At 35.6% G+C, this 19,765-nt stretch overlaps 2 protein-coding genes across 3 annotated transcripts; one reads left to right on the forward strand and one right to left on the reverse strand.

The window, feature by feature from the left end:
* Positions 1–781: 781 nt before the first annotated feature.
* LOC132633650 (putative phytosulfokines 6) lies at positions 782–2,025 on the forward strand. The gene is made up of 3 exons (XM_060350180.1): positions 782–974; positions 1,088–1,158; positions 1,715–2,025. The coding sequence occupies exons 1-3, from the start codon at positions 878–880 to the stop codon at positions 1,823–1,825; spliced, it is 279 nt and encodes a 92-aa protein (XP_060206163.1). The 5' UTR covers positions 782–877; the 3' UTR covers positions 1,826–2,025.
* Positions 2,026–9,206: 7,181 nt separating this feature from the next.
* On the reverse strand, positions 9,207–17,455 carry LOC132629906 (polyadenylation and cleavage factor homolog 4-like). 2 transcript variants are annotated; one of them, XM_060345317.1, is made up of 7 exons: positions 16,645–17,455; positions 14,801–14,902; positions 14,164–14,418; positions 13,361–13,480; positions 12,853–13,257; positions 10,569–12,439; positions 9,207–9,968 (listed from the first exon to the last, which is right to left on the reverse strand). In XM_060345317.1, the coding sequence occupies exons 1-6, from the start codon at positions 16,993–16,995 to the stop codon at positions 10,580–10,582; spliced, it is 3,093 nt and encodes a 1,030-aa protein (XP_060201300.1). In that variant the 5' UTR covers positions 16,996–17,455; the 3' UTR covers positions 9,207–9,968; positions 10,569–10,579. The 2 variants fall into 2 exon arrangements, with proteins under 2 accessions (XP_060201300.1, XP_060201301.1); XM_060345318.1 differs by having other exon boundaries at positions 13,364–13,480; positions 16,645–17,454.
* Positions 17,456–19,765: the final 2,310 nt, after the last annotated feature.

A 19,765-nucleotide genomic window follows, 5' to 3' on the forward strand; every position in this document is an offset into this window, starting at 1 on the left:
GAATTTTGATTATTTTTTTTGGTAGAATCAAAATCCAAGACTAGATTTGTGGAAACAAATCTATTCCAAGCTCTGATACCAATTGATAGGAAGACAACTCGGCTTGTATCAACATACGTGATACTATACACACGCTCTTGGGGTCGATAATTGCATAGCCCGAGTGACAGATCCATGAGGCTTGTTCGACCAAAACGGATGATATGTCATACTTGCCGTGGGCTTAGGTTGTACAGGGTCAATCTAGAGACGACTTAAGATTTAAATTTTGTGGGTTCTTGAAATGACCTCAATTGCTATTAACTAGATTTTGAATTCAAGTTGTGTACATATTTAATGAATCTCTTACATGTGTGTAGTGTGCACATAGAGTTTGAACCAAAGTTATTACTCCCTCCGGTTCAAAAAGAGTGTCTATTTAGCCTTTATTTTTTTGTTCAAAAAAAATGTTCACTTGCCAAATCAAGAAAGAATTAACCTTATTTTTTCAGATTCACCCTTATTAAGTGTTAATGACCAAATCTCAAGACCTATTTAATTAGGGATAGTTTAGTCAAATTACCTATTTTTGATTAGAAATTAGTATTTTTTTTAAACAGTGTGCAAATGACTAAGTGGACACTTTTATAAACCGGTGGAATAGTATGTTTTACCGACCACACATATTTTCAACGTGAATTCTAATTAGTGGGCTTGTAAACTTAATTGTGACTTGTTTTTTGACTTGCCATTTTGCTGGCATTCTCTCCAAATTCTTGCTATATATACAACTCTCAACTGCTCTATTCTTCTATCCCTCAACTCTCTCTCTCTCTCTCTCTTCTCCCCCCTCACACAGACACACAATAAAAAGAAAAACCAATTAACCAAAGGCAAAATGGAGCAAAAAAATATTATATTTCTTTTTTCTCTTATGGTTTTACTAATTTCCTACACAACTTCAGCACGTCTTATGCCTACAACTAATTTTCAAGGTATTGAGTGTTCTTTTTTTTTCTTTTTTTTTTCCCCCCTCTTTGTTGTCCTTTAATTTCTATAGAGCTTCCAAAGATAAATTGTTCATTAGTAATTAATTTATTTTTCACAGATAATAAGAAGATTGAATCTAATGGTATTATCAATCCAATTTCCTCCTCACAAGTAGAAGACTTGAATGATGTAAGTTCTTTTCTTTCTTTCTTTCCTTTTTCCCTCTAAGTATGACCTTAATAAATACGACATGGTCATATGAATTACGACATGATCATTGAGAATTCATATGTGGCAGAATTTAAAGGTAAAGAAGGGAATATAATTGAATCCCTTTCGACCAATAGCTATATATACCGTGGAAGTGTGGTGAAAATGCTTTTTATTTATTTATTTATATATAAGCTATTGAATACCTTTAATATACTAAAAACTTTTAAGTATTGATTACAAAAAGAAGGCGAATTTATTACGGAAATGTCCAACGAAGACCGTCAGAATTTGGCCCGTGGGAAGCTTTTTCAACCAATATTAGTTGGAAATCATAAACATTTTTGCCCTTTTTAAATAACCTTCTTATAATTTCTGGCTCTGTTATTTCATATATCGTGATTCCAACTTACTTGGAATTGAGACATAATTATTATTTCATATAAGTTCACATGAATTCTAGTTTGTATTGAATTCTATTCTTCTGCTTTTCTTTTTCTTTCTATTCTTATTTTTTGTTTATATTTTGGAACAGCTCATGGGAATAGAAGAATGTGAAGAAAAAGATGAAGTTTGTTTCAAGAGAAGAATGATTGCAGAGGCTCATTTGGATTATATTTATACTCAACACAAGCCAAAGCCTTGAAGAAGTTTGATTTAATTTGTAATTCTACAAGCAGAAGAAATAAATAAAAGCTTGTTTTTTTTTTCTTCTTCTCTTCAGGAAGATTAATTAGTACTACTAAAAGAACTTTAATTTGTTAAACTTGTATTTCAATGTATCATAAGATTGTAGTAGTAGTACTATGTTTTTGTGAGCTATAAAGATAGTCAAAAGTTTAATTACTCTTGCAAGTCTTGATATTTATTACTACAGCCTAGAGCTTATTAAATTTCTCAGTTAATTATACTCCCTAGGAGCAGTACTTTGAACTTATGATAAATTAAACTAAGGTCTTTAATTAAATGTACCTTTAAATTACACAGTTGGAAATTGTATTTCGGATATGTTTGTCTTCTTAGTTATTTTATTCAACATATATAATGGTTCAACTTCTGGAAAACTGATAGTAATAGCTTCTGGCTTCAGAATAAAAAAAAAAATCGGTAGCTTTGCTAATGTAGCTTTGGATAATGGGAATTTCTGGCTTCAGAATAAAATATGAACATCACAGATAATTTGGAGTATATTTTTATTATCACGTATCAATATTTATTACCTTTAGGTTACTATGACAATATATTTCTCAGGTCAACCAGTAAATTCTACTCCTTTATTTCATTTTATATGATGGTTCGTCTAAAAAAGAATTGCATTTTTCTATAGATGAAAATAATTAAATTTAATTATCTTAATAACGTGCTTTTACAATCACAGAAATCTCATGACATGTTTACGAATATAAATTTTAAATATTTTCTATCATTTTAAAATTTTGCGTATGATCAAACTGTATCGTATAAATTAAAACGGATAAAATAGCATTTAGCGCATAATCACCCCTAGAACAAAGAACAGATACTATTAAGCTTCCAACTGGATATAAACAAGAATAATAGTATACACTAAAATAAATCATCTCCAATACGATATAAAGGTTGTGAAATATACAGAGAGACCTTGTAATATTTTAACTAACCATAACATTAAATGATTTCTTCTATTCTCGTAAAATTAGTCATGCAATCAGTTGGGACATTACAATTATAAAATGAATATTTTAACTAACAACAAGGCTCAATTCCCAAGGCCCTTATTAGATTTAATTTTAATAAAAAATGTAGAGAGTTGCTAAATTACCACACCAATTTGATCCAAATTTAGTCATATTTATATAAAAATCACCATAACTTCTATTATTTAATTTTAAATTAAGATAAATTTTGAGGAAAAAAAATAAAAATGACATTAAATAAGTATAAATTATTAAATTTAATCTAAATAATCATATAAATTTATCTCATTTAAACTATTATGGCCAACCGACCTTATTGAAAAATGTAAAGAAAGAACACAATTCTTCACAATGGGACAGGAGCATCAGAAAAGTGGTCAATTTCAAATTCCAATTAAGAGAAAATTTAGAGCCCGTTTGGATTGGCTTACAGCTTAAAGCTGTTTGTAGCTTATAAGTTGAAAAAAATAAGTTGAGGTAGTCCAACTTATTTTTTTTGGCTTATAAGCTGTTTTCAGCTTATAAGCTGCTTTAGATAAACTAAGTCAAATGAGTCCAATTATTTTTTTGAGCTTATTTTAAGCATAAAATGACTTTAAGTTGACCAGCCAAACACTCAAAAAAGCTGAAAACAGCTTATAAGCTAACTAATAAGCCAATCCAAACGGGCTCTTAGACCCACAGTTGACCTTTGGCTGATTCCTTCAATTATTGCACTTCGTCTCGTTTCTCACTTTAAGTCCAAATGTACAAACCCAAGTGATAGAGTATATGTATGTGGCCATTGGTATTAGTGTCTTGTCTTTTTGAAACAGCTGTATGATTGAATGATTCCTATTGATTATGTTTTTCATGTTTTTCCCATCTATTCCACACATTATTTGCGGATTTTTGTATCCATGTCTCAATTACGTGACAAATAATCGAATCTTTCTACGTCGTATGTTTAAATATTTTTTGATTTGTTAAGAAAACACATCGTTTAAGTCCGCGACTTTTCTAGCACAAAAAAAAAAAGTTGAACTAAACTAGTACAAAAAAAAATATATTAATAGGTTTCACGCACGAATTTCGTGCGTGAAAGGATCAAACTGCACAAATGCAACTTGGGCCTTTCACGCACTAATTTCGTGCGTGAAAGGACCAACTTGCAAAAATGCAACCTGGGCCTTTCACGCACGAATTCAGGAGGCCTAACATCTTAAAGTGTCAAGAAAATTAACCTTTCACGCACAGAAACTGTGCGCGAAAGGCTTTTATCCTTTCACGCACTAATTTTGTGCATGAAAAGGCCTCCCTCCCCCAACACCTTGATTTGACAATGCATTATTTGACCGTTTTAACACGACTTGTATTGCGCACCATTTTAATGCGCAATGTAACACCACGCATGACAATTTCAAGAATCTATGACACATAAAGCCTTGATTTGACAATATGTTGCTGCATTATTTGACCGTTTTAACACGACTTGTATTGCGCACCATTTTAATGCGCATTGTAAGTATTGATTTGACAACACACCACGCATGACAATTTCAGGAATCTATGACACATAAAGCCTTGATTTGACAATACGTTGCTGCATTATTTGACCATTTTAACACGACTTGTATTGCGCACCATTTTAATGCGCAATGTAACAACACGCATGACAATTTCAGGAATCTATGACACATAAAGCCTTGATTTGACAATACATTGCTGCATTATTTGACCGTTTTAACACGACTTGTACTGCGCACCACTTTAATGCGCAATCTAGGTGTTGATTTGACAACACACCACGCATTACAATTTTGAGTGGTCTATTTAACTTGAAGGCTTGACGAGTGAAAAACTCATCAACTTCAAAAGTCTAAGTCTTACAAGTCATTCAAAAAAAATCAAACTTCATAGAAAAAATGTCTCAAAATGCTTCAACTGTTAAGGTTTCACTATTTTGGGATGGAGATATCGTCGAGGACAATTACTCCATTCGTTATAGTATCAAACCAAAAGCCCATGTTAAATTTCCAACAACTTTAAATTATGAAACACTAGTCAGTTACATGCACAAAAGAATGAAAACTACACCCACTGAGTTTGGAATCTCAATAACTGGCAGATATCCACAAACAATATCAAACGGTGTAGTGCGTTATGGCATGCACAATATCAACGATGATGAATCTTTGAGTGATTATTTGGGATCGCCGGAAGAATATCGTGATTTAGTATTCATTAATGTTCTTGAAATGTATGTTGAAAAGATACCTCGAGAAGAAGTCCCTCAAGTCCAGCCTATTCATGGTAACACTTATTGGGACTTTAGTTCTTATAGAGACATTTTGAGTGGTCCAGTGCCGCTGGAAAATCTAAGCCAGCAATTTAATCAAGCTTACAATGAAAATTGGTAAATATTGATTTTTCATATTATTATGTGTAGTAGCACGTGTTTGTTGTATGAATTGGTAAATAACCAGTTTTCAAATCTTTATAAGAACTATTCTCAAAACTCGTCAGTGGTACCAAATATGGATGTTGGTCAATCCTCTCAGGTCGGTGGAGTTGATCATTCTCCACACCATGACAGTGCTTATGAACGACAGTAAGTTCATCATCTTGATATTAAATTATTTATGTATATATATATATATATATATATATATATATATATATATATATATATATATATATATATATATATATATATATATATGATGTTGGTATTTAAAATATGTTACTTTTCGTGTAGGAAGATGAATGCACTTGATAATGAAGATTTTCCTAATTATTATGAGTCATCATCAAGTGATGACGATGAAATAGCTAATAATGCAGAGGTAACCGATGATGAAGATTATGATGATGTTCAAGTTGGTATGACCAACAATATTCCTCAAAGCCAAAACCAACAAGAACCAATGCACCACCACATACCACCACCGATGGCTGAAAACCCAACTTCTGAAAGCCCAATTCAGTGGCATTCTAACAATATCCCTTATCTTGACAGCCTGCAGGGTCGTGATGATGCATTTGTCTTCACAAGAGAAGATGATAATAGTCGCCAAAAAACCTGGATTGAACCAAAGGATCTCAACAAAGATCAATGCTACCTTGCAAAGGGAATGTTGTTCGCATCCAAAAAGGCGTTGCAACGGGCTGTCAAAATTTATTGTTTTAAGGACATGAGGGAGTTTAAGGTTGATCAGTCAAACACAAAGATATGGAGACTAGTTTGTAAACGACGGTATCAAGGTTGTGAGTGGTTGCTTCGGGGAATTGTTAAGCCTGATGGTATGTGGGCTATCACAAAATTCCGCGAAAGACACACTTATGATATGGAAGAAAATCGAGCAGATCATTACAATTTAGATACAAACATGATTGCTCAAGTATTACTTAAAGACGTTGCTGAAACGCCAAGGTAACTTATCCTACCTAGTACATTATATGTCTTATATCTATTAAAAGATCATTACTAAATGTTGTTTGTTTAAACTTGTGCAGGATCCCCATCAAAGATTGTATTTGAAACGTTCAAACCGTATATAGCAAAACTATAAGCAACAGAAAGGGATTTCTCGGGCGTAGACGCGCTTTTGAGATGGTCTTTGGAAATTGGCATACTTTTTTTCAATCGCTGCCAAGGTATATGGCAGCTCTACAACATTTTAATAATGGTACTGTTGTAGAGTGGCGGCTTATAGAGGGTAAAATCTTTAACTTCGTATTTTGGACATTCAAACCATGCATTGATGATTTTGCTCACTGCCGACTAGTGATATCCATAGATGGTACGCATGTATATGTTGCCTACGACATCAAGCTCCTAATTGCAATAGGAATGGATGCCAATGGGTCAATATTTCCTCTTGCTTTCGCAATTGCCGCTAACGAGAGCAACGACACATAGGGGATCTTTTTGACCCATTTGAAAACTCATGTTATTAAGGATCGTACCGGCATATGCGTGTTGTCTGATAGTCATAAAGGCATATTGCACAATATGGCTAATTTACCGGGGTGGCAGCCTCCCTTTGTTTACCATCGCTATTGTTTAAGGCACTTGAAGGCAAATTTGCAATCAACGTTTCACAATGGCACTCTAAACAAATTGATGTGGGGGGCTGCGATGGAGCATCAACAACGAAAATGGGCTGCAAAAATGGATCTGATCAGAGCAGTGAGTGAACCCGCATATGTTTGGTTGATGAAGCTCGAAATTGAAAAAGGGACGCTTCATGCTGATGGAGGCAAAAGATGGGGCATGCTCACAACAAACAGCTCAGAGTCTTTCAATGGCTTGCTAAAATCTACTCGAGGACTACATGTCACCGCAATGGTGAGAATGACTTTCAAGCAGGTTGTGGAGCGATTTATTGTTAGGACAAGGCAGGCTAGACCGATATTAGCCGACGGCGGGACATAGATGCCAAAGCCTTTCAAAAATATGGAGCATTATAGGAAAAAAAAGTGAGCGTCACCAAATGACCGAGTATGACCCAATTCAACATGTGTATGAAGTTAGGACGGGTTATCGCAACGGTAAGGGTGGAAACGTGCATACCGTTTATGAGGCAACAAGAACATGCACTTGCGGTAAGTGGCAAACGTACCACATGATGTGTTCTCATGCTGTCAAGTGCTTCGAGAGAATGAGAAAAACGGTAACAAGTTATGTGGCGGGAGAATACAAGGTCCACAGTTACCTTAGAGCATATTCCGGCCAATTCCTCCCACTTGGTAATGAAGCTTATTGGCCAAACGAGCCGTTTTCGATGGTTGCTAACAAGGATTACATCAGGAAATTGGCATTAACTCACGGAATCGTAGACCCAATCAAATGGATGTTAGTGAAAGAACTTATTCTCGCAAGTGCTCTACATGTAAGCAATATGGCCATGACAAGCGTTCGTGTGGGCAACAAGGCCGTGGTAGTACAAGCACGTCTCGAAGTAATAGAGCCTCTAGAACTTGAAGATTGTATTATTATTGTATTTCTTTGAATTAGTATTGTAATTAAATGGAATGAATTGCTTTTTTAATTAGTATAAACCTCTCGTATTGGATGAATTATTATTAAATCAAATATTTATATTTGTACATTCAAATATAATAAAACACTTAAATCAAAACCCTATAAATATGACAAGTTTAAAAACTTACTTCGGGGCACTTTAGAACCCCTAAAACGACGATCCAAACGTTTAGGTGGACTTGATGTAATGAGCCGACATTATTGTACGCAAAAAAAGATATTAAGTTTTATATAAAATATTGATATTTTGGGATTTTGAAACATGACTAATCTTTGCCCAAAGTATGGAAAAAATGTGATTTGAAAGGTAACACCAAAAAAAAAAAAAAAAAAAACAAAACAAAAGAGCTACTTCACGCACGAATTTCTTGCGTGAAACCTATTAATGTGTTTTTTTTTTTTTTTTGTACTAGTTTGGTTCAACTTTTTTTTTGTGCTAGAAAAGTCGCGAATTCCGTTTAACATAACATTAAAAATCTATTTAAAAAAGAACTTAGCTATTATAGAGAAAAGAATTATTATAAAAGATGATTGTTATAAAGAAATCTGACCGTAGTTTGGCAAGACAGAGTTTAAAACTTTATCACAAAAATTTATTTTAATTAAATATATCATAGCATTACGTAGTAACTGAGTCTATAAGAGTTTGACATTGCTCATATTTTACGAGAGATGTTTACTGGTAACAAATCATATTAAAGCTCGCCACGAAGTACTTACAATCATTGGAGGAACAATGTTGGATGAATTTGTTGGCTTCTACTGTAGATTTAGATGAGGGGACCTGCAAATCGATGATTTATCTTAGGGGGGTTGTCAGTAATGTGTTACCAGTTTACTCTGCGATGGACATCAACATTTTGAATATTTGTGTAACTTTAAGCATCACTTAAGGATAAAATGAAAAATTCATCACATTTAGTGTCATTTTTCGTGTGTCATTCCTTTACAATCACTTGGAAACAGATAATGCAGTACCCAAGAACTTTGCTCATTGGAGAAATGCACAAGTGGATAACACGCACTGAGTTATGTGGATTATGTAATTATTAATAAATCTAAAAAATTGGTAACAAAATACAAAACTGCAACTGAAATGTTTTGGTTCTCAAGTCTCCAAGCAGGAAACTTATTAATCCAATAATTTGCACTTTGATGGATTTTGCATTTGAATGTTTGGGATTACGTTACAGTGCCGAACACTCATATTCTCGGCAAATAATAGCAAAATGCCTCAAGAACATCTGATGGGGACAGAAGAAAATACTGTTACAGCAAGCATATTTGCATCCCTATGCCCGGTTATAGAGAACACTCACTAAAAACATTCACCAAATTCGCGATATTTAATATGCAGTATGAGAAAGTACAATGAGGATTATGGTGCTAAACACAAAAAAGTTATGAGGATTATAGTGCTAAACACAAAAAAGTTCACAATGAACAATTCTACATAAGTTGGTGTCTGTAAAGATCCTCATCAGATTGAGCAGCGACAGTGAACGGTCGGACCACAGCTTCAAGAACCACGTACTTTCTACTAGATGGAAAAACTATAGACTTGCAAGAAACATCAGGCAATGAAATTACATCCCAATAAACCTAGTATCAAAATCTGGAAATATCCCTCATCTAAGACCAACAATATGATTGCAATAATAGCCAAGTGTCCGAGAACTGAAAAGGGACAAAGCTACTGAGGCTAGATAATCTGTAACAACTTCTAATGCTTTTTAGCCAAAACCTAAACAAAGCCTCACGATAACAAATTGATGCGCACACACTCAGTAGCTTGCTTTGGCAAGTTTGAATTGGATCTTGTACAGAAATGCAGCTGGATAATTTTTTATCATTAGCATCAGTAACAGAAGCTGAAAATGTCACTGAGGACAATGTAAGAGAACCAATATTATGGAATATGTGATGCGCAAACTGTTCTAGCATCTAGAATTTTCATTTCATCATTCATTTCAAACGAAAGCATAGAAGAGGCTTAACAAGAAGATGTATAACCAACCATTACAAGTAATTCAAAATGAACCTGGTTATCTTCGATTTAACAAGAACAAACATCAAGCATCCAACACCTGACAAATGAAACCGTGGACAATACGATACAATACAAGTCAGTAGTGGCTACTAATGAAATAAAGGAACTGAAAGGAATGTATAAATACCAATGTACAAACCATCAACGATGGCAAGACTGAAATATTCAAGCAAGGAGGCAAGTCCCAAGGAAGATCAAAAAGAATAATGCATCTCTAGATCTCATTTCAAAACCTAAGCTTCCTCCAAAAAGCACTTCAAAAACTTTAGAAAGTGCTATCTCTCACAAAAACCGTTTAATTCTCAAGTGCAACGCACTGTCAGACAATTGAATCCATATTTTAACAAGAGGTGCCAACAAGGAAATGGGAAGAAAAAAGTAGAAGCAAAGTAACTCGTATCAGTTTTCAGACACTTGAAGAATCAAATTCAGGTAAACGCAGATTTTGGGGAATAATTTAAATGGAAAATACCCCATATTTGTTTTTCAATAAGAAGATATGGCAGATTCTTATCTATGAAAAACAGATGACACCCATTTAACAGTAGCATGCGCACATGAAAAACTTTCTTCAATCATTAGTATCTAGTGAAGTATTTAAAACATCTAAAATCAAGTTTAACATCATATCACTTACCAATTTATATCCTAGGCAAGCCCCAACTCTTGACAAGAACTTTCTGAAATACAATTCTTGTGGACTATCGGACCCTGACTACCACTTTCACTTGGAATACTCATGTAAACGGCATCTTTGAACATCCATTCGTCACTTTCTTCACTGTAAAAGTCTTCAAAAAGCTCACCACACAAAACACACACACACTGACTTTCATCTGCAGGAACCATGGCCTCAGTACATTCTGATGTTTCACTAGAACCTCCAGCTGTCCCTTTGGATTTATCACCACAAGGGAGGCCACCAAATCTAGCAGCCCATTCCCCAGAATTCAAATACCACATTCTTGAATTATTCAACAGTTTGACATCTGGATTTCTGGATGCATGCCACTCCAAGTGTCTATCAAGTTTCTCTTGGAGTTTAAATCCAAAACCGCATATGCCACACTGATATGGAACGTCATCAAGAAGTTCACTGATCACAGCAGGATGGGACTTCCGAATCACATCTGGCTTAAATGCAAGTCCAATTAGACTTTTTGCCTCTTCTTTCATGGACTGAAGTACGGCCTCAGTAGTTTTAGCAGAAGGTTTTGAGAGAGAGAGCTTATCCATGGGAGCTGATGAAGGAACGGATGAGGATGTTGGAGCAGATAAAGCAGGAGTTGAAATGGTGCTCGCACGTAGAATAAGGTTCTGTGTTTGAGGAGGTGTATCTGAAGGAGTATAAGTAGGGGACTCCTCCTTTGCTGCAGATATTAACCCCTTCGCCACCAATGTACTCAAAATACTTGATAAAGGATTAGCAGCAGTATTTGGTGCATTCAGAGGCTGCAATGATGCAGTCCCTACAAGAGTTGGAGGTGGCAATGGTGGCTGTTCTACATTTTTCTGGGAATAACTAGGACGGTTTGAAGCATTTCTGTCCAACGATAAACTAGAGACCGAGGCTGGAGGGATCCTGGGCCCAGATGGGGAAAATTGGGCAGGAGGAGGCTGTGCACTGGCTTGGGATGACAGAGCACCCTTATCAAGAGAACCCGGTGTAGTATCTGAACTTGATTTACTACCAATAACTCCACTCTTCAAAACAGCAGCCAACAAACTGCTAGTGCTAGAGGGATCAGGAAAACCTGGAATCACAGGAACTGTTGAATTCTTGGTTTGACCAGAATATTCAGATTCCAGGCTTTCCCGCTGAACATTATGTCTCAACTGATGAGAAGAGGCCAAGGCAGACGAATTCTGCAAACTTGGAGGCTGTTGTCTTGGTGAATTAACTGAAACAGTATTCCGAGATGGCATTGCCAGAGATTCCTGGGCAAACTGGTTACGGGGATCTAGATTTGGCCTCCTTGGGAATTGGGATATTCTTGGATCAGAACGAGAAGTGGTCTGCGTCTGGTACTGCTCACCGAGACTGTTCATTATTTGATTGGTGTTGCTTGCAATGAGTGATGGGGAGGGAGGACGCTGATGCATTGGTGACTGAGCAGAGGGAGAGGCAGCTCTGAAAGTCTCTCTCTGTTGCACTATGGATCCCCTGGATTCCAGAGTTGCATTCATCGGCACAAAATTTGGCGTTCCAACAGGGACAGAACCTGTCTGTAACTTGTAAGATGCCCTACCTATTGGATTTGAAGCTTTTGACAACCCACTGAAAGAAGTCTGATAGCCTTCTGGATGAACTGGAGCACCTAGAACGGAAGCTGAATGCCTAGCTCCATCTAAAGCATGTGATTCCCTAGACCACATTGCTGACATTTGATTCCCAAAAGAACCTTGGCCTCTCTCTTCGGCAGAAAGAGAATCAGCTGAGGCTTCACTATCAGCCCTTAACCCGACCTCTCTTACGCTTTGTGGTCTCCTTACTTGATTTTCTAAGTCCTGCAGATTCAGGAAACTAACAAGGTTAGTCTGTTAAAAACAGCACAGGGACACTTTACAACCACAAAAACAACCGGAAATTAGCTTCCACAGGAAAATAAGGAACTAGCTCAATCAACAAGAGCCAAAAGCATTGGCAAATCATCAATTTAACAAAGAATTGCCTTCAACTAGTTTAAGCATATTAGTAAGTAACCTATTCTTTCTAAACTTATCATAAAGAAACAGATTGGACGAAAGCTAATGGGTTAGACATTATTAACTTCAAGAAGATTATTACAGCATTTTCATACTAAGGTGAATTATCTGTCCGGAGCTAGAACTACAGTGGGCAAAGCGCAAGGAAATTCTTTCAGAAATGAAAATCCAGTATGAATACTTTGAATAAATATTGGTTGAGCATTTTCTCTTACAGATTTGTCTGAATCCTCAGATGCCCACCGGTCTTTGGCTGCACTATTTACATCATCCCACATGTACTCCTCTTCCTCAGAATTCTTCCAGCTCCTATCCGTTAAAGTACTGGTTCTATTTGGTAAGGACTGTATCAGTTGTGGATGTGCATCAGAGGTTGCAGATTTCTGGGATATACTTTGGAAACCATGTTTAATGTCCAAGCCGCTTCTTTGGCTCAATATTTTACCAGTCCCAGAATCATACCAAGGTTTATCAAACCCCTGTTCTTTAAGTCTTTCACCTCCTCTTCCTACTCCAAAGGCAGAACGTCTCGAGAGATCAGAACCGTAATCCGAATCTCCATATGCTGCACTGATAGTTTTCTCAGGAACATGATCATTCAACTTTTCTTTCTGAGCACGCTGCAATATTGCAATATGAAATGGCTTAGATTCCTTAACCTGATAAAAAATCAAGCATGCATAACTGCAGATGTATAATAGTTAAAAACATATCGCATACTACTACCTTAGTGGAGGGATCAATCCATGATCTTCCAGAACTAATACTGGTCGTTCTCTCTGGTCTCTCTATGTCCTCATTTACATTAAGAGTGCTGTTGATGTCACTAACTGCTCCTTTTGCCTTCATCACAACAAAGAACATTGATAAAGATAAGAGCATTTGCAGGAAAGATATGATTGACAATGAATAAATATAAGTGTTCCTTCTCTATCACATAATTCAATAAAGGTCTAAGTTCAAGGTTCAAGTCTCACCATCACCCATCAACAAAATATTTCCACGCAATTGACCCAAGAAAACAAAATTCAAGCCGAAATATGAGGGGGCGTGTTTCACTATAACTAAGAAAATTCAAGTATCCCTTCTCTGAAGAATGATTTTAGATGAATTAGTTCACGACAGCTCAAGAGAAGGACCAAGAACATCACCAGGAAAAAAAGGCCAAGGCACAAACACTAATTCCTGAGAATAAGATGACGTGGCGGGTTGTATCATAAACCATTACATTGAAGATTCACCCATTACTGAGAAGTCTCCAATAGTGAGACCATTCCAGATGTGCAGTATCCCCGAATCCCGGCTAAGCTTAAAACAAAGGGCAGTACTATATGTGTTTGTATTAAGAGAACAATAATGCTTTAATTTTCCAGCTAGAAAAATCTCTAATAGCTGAGCAAGAACTGGGATAAACTCTGCATTTGAGATGATGAAAAAAGGGGAAATGTGACTTAGTAGCAGCACCATATAAGGTGCTCAAGAAAATAGATTCAAAAGACAGCACCAAAATGGCGACTCTCACTTACCCTGGTTGATTGCTGTAGGCGTTGCCGTGCCTCCAGATATTTGGGATTTACATGAATGCTATGTCCAGGTCTTTGAGCCTGTGGATCAGGCCTAGATGTCCCTGATGAAGAGCCATTGACACCAGTTGTAAACCCGAGCTCCCTCTCAATTAATTGGAGTTGTTGAGGGGGGAATACTCCTTTCCAAGTTCCAAAAAGATGCCGCATCCCAGGATGAGTAGAAGGTTCAACCTGTCTATAAGCTTTGCAGAAAACCTAACATGGAAAAAGGACCAATAACAATCAAGTTTGTTGTAGCTTGCAATGATGCAGCTATCTCCATCAACTAGAAACGTAAACCCAACTAAAATTGATTACTCAAGGTAAGATAGGATTTCAGTGTTCCACATCATCATCCACCCAAATGGATGTCACATTCACGGGACAGAAAACAACAGAGTTTTTGTTATAGAATTTTTTTTAAGTAAAATGTGAAGATCTCTTCCAAATGAACCCGGAGGATGCCAATGGTAACAACAGCTGAGCAAAGTATGTTACAGAGTTTCTTTTTTCTTTGAGGAAAAGGAAACACATGAGAAAATGCAAAGGATGCAAAGAATCATGATCACAACAAACTTGATATAAATCCAAATCTGACCTCAGGTAGCCTGGTGGCAAAATACTTAATATAATCCCGCCCGATGTTCTTCACAATACTGTCCAAAAGATATAGAGACGGAAGCTTTTGCTCAGTAGGAACCTGCAAATGATTTCCAGGCTAGATTAGAATGTGTTTGCAAGAGCCATAGACACTGTTTGATGCAAACTGTATGCAACTGGAACAAAGCCAAAAAAAAAAAAATCTAAATGGCAAGAAAATAGAGATAGAAACATTACTCAAAGCAGCAAAGCAAAGACTATATGCACCATTATATCCGACATCTTTGCAAACCATGATAGCACATGCAATGCAGCTTCGGAATACTTACTTAAATATTCAGCAGACAAACTGAATAGTAAACCGGGTCGTAGAAGTATCAACATAGAATCATCTTTGGCAAAGCTAGTAAACAATGTCAAAATGTAGAATAAACCAGTTCAGTTAATTATTTGCACTGCACTCATTCATCAACTTCTCTCTATACAAGCAAATTATTTGACAAAATAAACATCAACTATACCTGTATCGCATGAACTGATATCCTAAAACAAGTATGTCGTTGACAACCTTCACTTTACCACAGCAAAATTATATATTGTACAAATAACAAAAACACTCAAATATAAGGACGGAAAACTATCAAAGAGAGTTGAAGAGAGGTCTTTCCTTTATCCATTTAAACAAAAGCATCTGCAACTTGGTTCAGATTTTCATTTGGACATAAATAAGTTAAATGGTTTCCGATATGAATATCACGATTCACATAACATAGTGTGTATGTGATTCTTTCTCTATCACTTTGGAATTAATTGCAATTTGTTTAAGTGAATCACAGGCATCCACTAGTTAAAAATGCAGAATACGGATAAGCTATTTGATAAGAATAATCTAGGGGTTGCCAGACCTTCGATGTCTGATTATCCCAGAAGCAAAGGCTCAAGATGTATATCCTAACATTCAAAAATTGTGCAACTGTGAAAGCAAGATTCAGTGTAACAGCACGTCTTGAACTTGACATGTCTTGAAGACTAGAATATTTTTGCAGAGAATAAAATAAGATAACAGGATACATCCTTCATCTGACAACAAATGGATAATAGTGAACCTCGACGATGCTGAGTATCTGAATTATGCCATAGACGTGTGCCCAACAAATTCAATCACCACAAGTATATGTTAGATGCATGTTAATAAACTGCCTAGCAATAAAGGAATTGGACCATCCCTTAGCCATTCAAAATATAGCAAAATTGGAGTTAGCTGTTCCAAAACCTAAAAAGAAATGTGAAATGAGTCTGTATTGGCCAGACATTAACCAGCCAAAAATAGCAACTGCACGAGTCATTTCTTTATTGAAGCAATATGATGCTTATGAGATACATCCAGAAGAAAAGCTATAAATTGAATAGACAAGTATTTACTTTTTTCCCAAATGGCTCACATAATCATTCTCATTAATGCTGCGGAAAATGTGACTGCACGTTGCAAGTGTTCCACAATTCTTTTTGGAGAACTTTCAATGGACAATTCTAACATTTAAAGTTATAATCATGACATCTCCATCGCCATAGCAATACAACTATATACGTAATTTCATAAAGTGGCCAAATTTCTTCCAAATCCACCAACTTTCTTACTAACCAAGAAATCTTTTACAAAATCTTATACTCTATTTTCAGCTGTAGCGCGCTTCACTAATCTAATGAATCAAAAATATAACTTTACCTTCTTTATCATACTTCTCTTCTGTACAACAATCAAGTAGTAATTAAAACACTAAATCGAAACGAAATCAACAACAACATTGACAACACAATAGGCATTTAAAACATGAATATCACCTCAATAATGTTGTTGCATATAGTAGCAGCAATCGCCTTAGCAGCTTGCAAATTCTCACCAGCAATAATAGTCAAATTCGTTATTATCGGCTTCGAATTAAACGTCAATTCAGCTAACGCTGTCTTATACTGACTCACTAGCTCCTGATGCTGCTGCACCTGTTGTTGGTAAGTCCCACGTATCGAATCATTGCTTTCCGTCTCTCGAATCCTCGAATTCGCAGCCCCTCGTTGATTAACAAAGCTTCGCCCATTCGAGTTTCCAATTGAGGGTTCCATTAATCTTGGTTTTTTAGGTCCTGGTTCCAATCTTGATCTATCAAAAGGCCTTCTTGAACCCTCCATTTCCATTACTTTATCAACCAAGAAACACACTAACCCTAACCCTAACCCTAACCCTAAATTTGAGCTATTTTACATGGGTTACATTCAAAATAAGCAATAAAATGCAAATCAAAACAACAAAAAGTAGTACTAATACTACTTATTACTACTAATCCCATGTAATTTTCAAGAACAAGGACAATCCATCACTTTATCAAAGAAAAAAACCTAACCCTAATCCTAAATTAGGACTATTTAACATGGGTTACATTCAAAATTGGTAACAAATCAAAAAAAAAAAGTACTAATTATTTTGAACAATAACGAGAAGTAAAAGGACTAAATCTGATCTTTACATGTACAGGTGAATCCAATTAGTAATACAGAGAAGTAAAATAAAAATAAATATATAGGTCGGGGCAGTGGGGGGCTGTAAGAGAGATATCTATATATATATTGAGCTGTGTTGAGAAATTGGTTAGGGAGGATTAGAGAAGACTGGTGGAGGAATATGGAAGAGACAAGGGAGTGAGATATGGGCCTTTGTTGGGCTTTTATGGAGCCCATAAAAGAGTTAAGTTAGGGCTGATATATGGGCTTTGATGGGTTTTATATGGAGCGGATGGTACCTTTTTTTTGTGCTAATTTTTGTGCCTAAATCTTTAATTTTCGTCCTTCACGTAAAACCCATAAATTCTGAGTTTCAACCCCCGCGTAGTCAAATATTAAAAAAAAAAAAATCGCAAGACAAAAGTTTGGCCCAAATTAGGCCTATTCGGGCAAAAGTTCCGCCTTGAGGTAGAAGTTTATAAAATTCCAACTAAGTTAAAAAAAAAAAAAAAAAACAATTGCGTGAAGGCAAAACTCTGTCTTAAGGTAGAGTTTGAAACTCTGCCTAAGGGCGAATCCAAACTCTACCTTGAGATTTTTTTAAAATTTTTGACTAAGCCGGGGGTTTCGAACCCGAAACCAAGAAATTTTTAGCGAAGAACAAAAATTAAAGACCTCCAATTTGAGGGACAAAAATTAAAGAGGCCCAATCGTGCAAATGACCAGAGCTGATAAAGACTTAAGTTGGGCTGAGATATGGGCCTTGATGTTTTTTATGGAGCCCATAAAGAGTTAAGTTTGGCTGTTTAATGGGGTTAAGTTCACAAATGACCTTCATAAGGTGTAGTTTTTTTGTTTTTTTTTTGTGTCTCACTTAACAAAAAATTTAGAAAATAGACTTTGCTTCAGAAAATTCACTAGGCAAAGTTTTTGTTGTCCATCGAGCATAAGTTATGGACTTAATTAATTTTTCATATAAGACAAATATTCAGGATATTTCAAGACAGTGAACATGCTCAATTGATCACAAGTTCTGCCTAGCAAAAGCTAGAATTTATGCCTGATGGACAACTGAGGCAAAAGTAATTATTGCCCATTAAACATAAGTTGCGAACATAAATTAGTTTTCGGAAAAAGCAATAGTTCAAGGTATTTCAAGAGAGTGAACCTGCTTAGTTAAGCACGAGTTCTGACTTATAGGTAAAAGCTAGAACTTATGCCTCATAGGCAACAAAAGTTCCTCCCAGAAAGTTTTTTAAGTTAAGGCCATTTTTAAAGATTTTATTAGGTGGCAATAAAAGTTCAAGTCCGGACTCTTTTGGGAACGCCACACGTCATTTGCTGATTTGTGAGAAATGGGCCTTGATGGGCTTTTTTCAATAAAGAGTTAAGTTGGGCTGCTTGTTGGTTCTTTGCAATAATAATAAGATAATTACGGCTCAATACCCATAAGTGATCAAGTTTACCAAATTTAACCCAATTCCTTAGTTATTACTTAGGTAGCTTATTACCTCGTCTCTATCCTCTTTCTCTCCGTCTCTGCCCTCTTTATCTCCTTGGTCTCTCTCTGTGTTCTAATACACTTCATTGATGTCAAATTCAAAAGTTGAAGTTTACCATTTTTGAAACTTCTTTGATGATTTGCTTGATTTCTATATCATGTGCCCATTTTTTCCTACAAAGTAAAGTTCTTTAAAGTGAAAATATTTAGGAAATCATGGAGATGGAATGAGTTTTCAAGGTTTTGGGTTATAGATCTTGATAGGGGAAAAAGAAGACGGTTCAATTCGTATAGCAGTGTGGATACATTATTTATACATGGTTCTACAGAACATATACAATATGTATACATTGTAATTTGAGTTGGTTTGTGAGTTTATACAAAACATATATATATATATATACAAAACAGATACAATATTTATACATTGATGATACAGTGGGCTACATCGACTGCAAACTAGATGCATGGACTCTATATGTAGATTATTTCCCCAATAATAATCTGTTCGATTGCTTTTGCGACATTCGTCTTTAACCTAGGTTCAAATTAAATTGGTAAGATTTTGCTTTTCAAAACTTGGTCATTTGACTTGCAACGAAAAGATAAAGAATATTGAAGATAATTTGCATAGATTGCTCAAAGAATAAATGAAATGTTCAATATCTTATGTTGAAGTGGTTGGAAGCTAGTACCGATTTAATTCCTCTTTTTTGTTTCACCTTTTTTGTGTGGTTTTGCTTTCCACACACTTTATACGGATGAATAACTTTTAATCTGCTACATCGTTATTTAACAAGGTATTACTTTCAATATAGAAAATAGAAAAAATAAGAGGTTTCTCATAAAGTTTAGATATAAAAAAGTAAGATTTTGCTTTTCGAAACTTGGTCTTTTGACTTGCAATGAAAAGGTAAAGAATATTGAAGATAATTTACATAGATTGTTCAAAGAATACATGAAATG

This window comes from Lycium barbarum, chromosome 3, assembly GCF_019175385.1.
Source record: "Lycium barbarum isolate Lr01 chromosome 3, ASM1917538v2, whole genome shotgun sequence".
Classification (NCBI taxonomy): Eukaryota; Viridiplantae; Streptophyta; class Magnoliopsida; order Solanales; family Solanaceae; genus Lycium; species Lycium barbarum.

Coding starts and splice junctions, on each gene's coding strand:
- LOC132633650 (XM_060350180.1), top strand. CDS start 878: ATGGAGCAAAAAAATATTATATTTCTTTTTTCTCTTATGGTTTTACTA. Junction 975..1,087: donor GCCTACAACTAATTTTCAAG/GTATTGAGTGTT, acceptor TATTTTTCACAG/ATAATAAGAAGATTGAATCT. Junction 1,159..1,714: donor AAGTAGAAGACTTGAATGAT/GTAAGTTCTTTT, acceptor ATTTTGGAACAG/CTCATGGGAATAGAAGAATG.
- LOC132629906 (XM_060345317.1), bottom strand. CDS start 16,995: ATGGAAATGGAGGGTTCAAGAAGGCCTTTTGATAGATCAAGATTGGAA. Junction 14,903..16,644: donor TATGCAACAACATTATTGAG/GTGATATTCATG, acceptor AATCATTTGCAG/GTTCCTACTGAGCAAAAGCT. Junction 13,258..13,360: donor TTGATCCCTCCACTAAGGTA/GTAGTATGCGAT, acceptor GCAATATTGCAG/CGTGCTCAGAAAGAAAAGTT.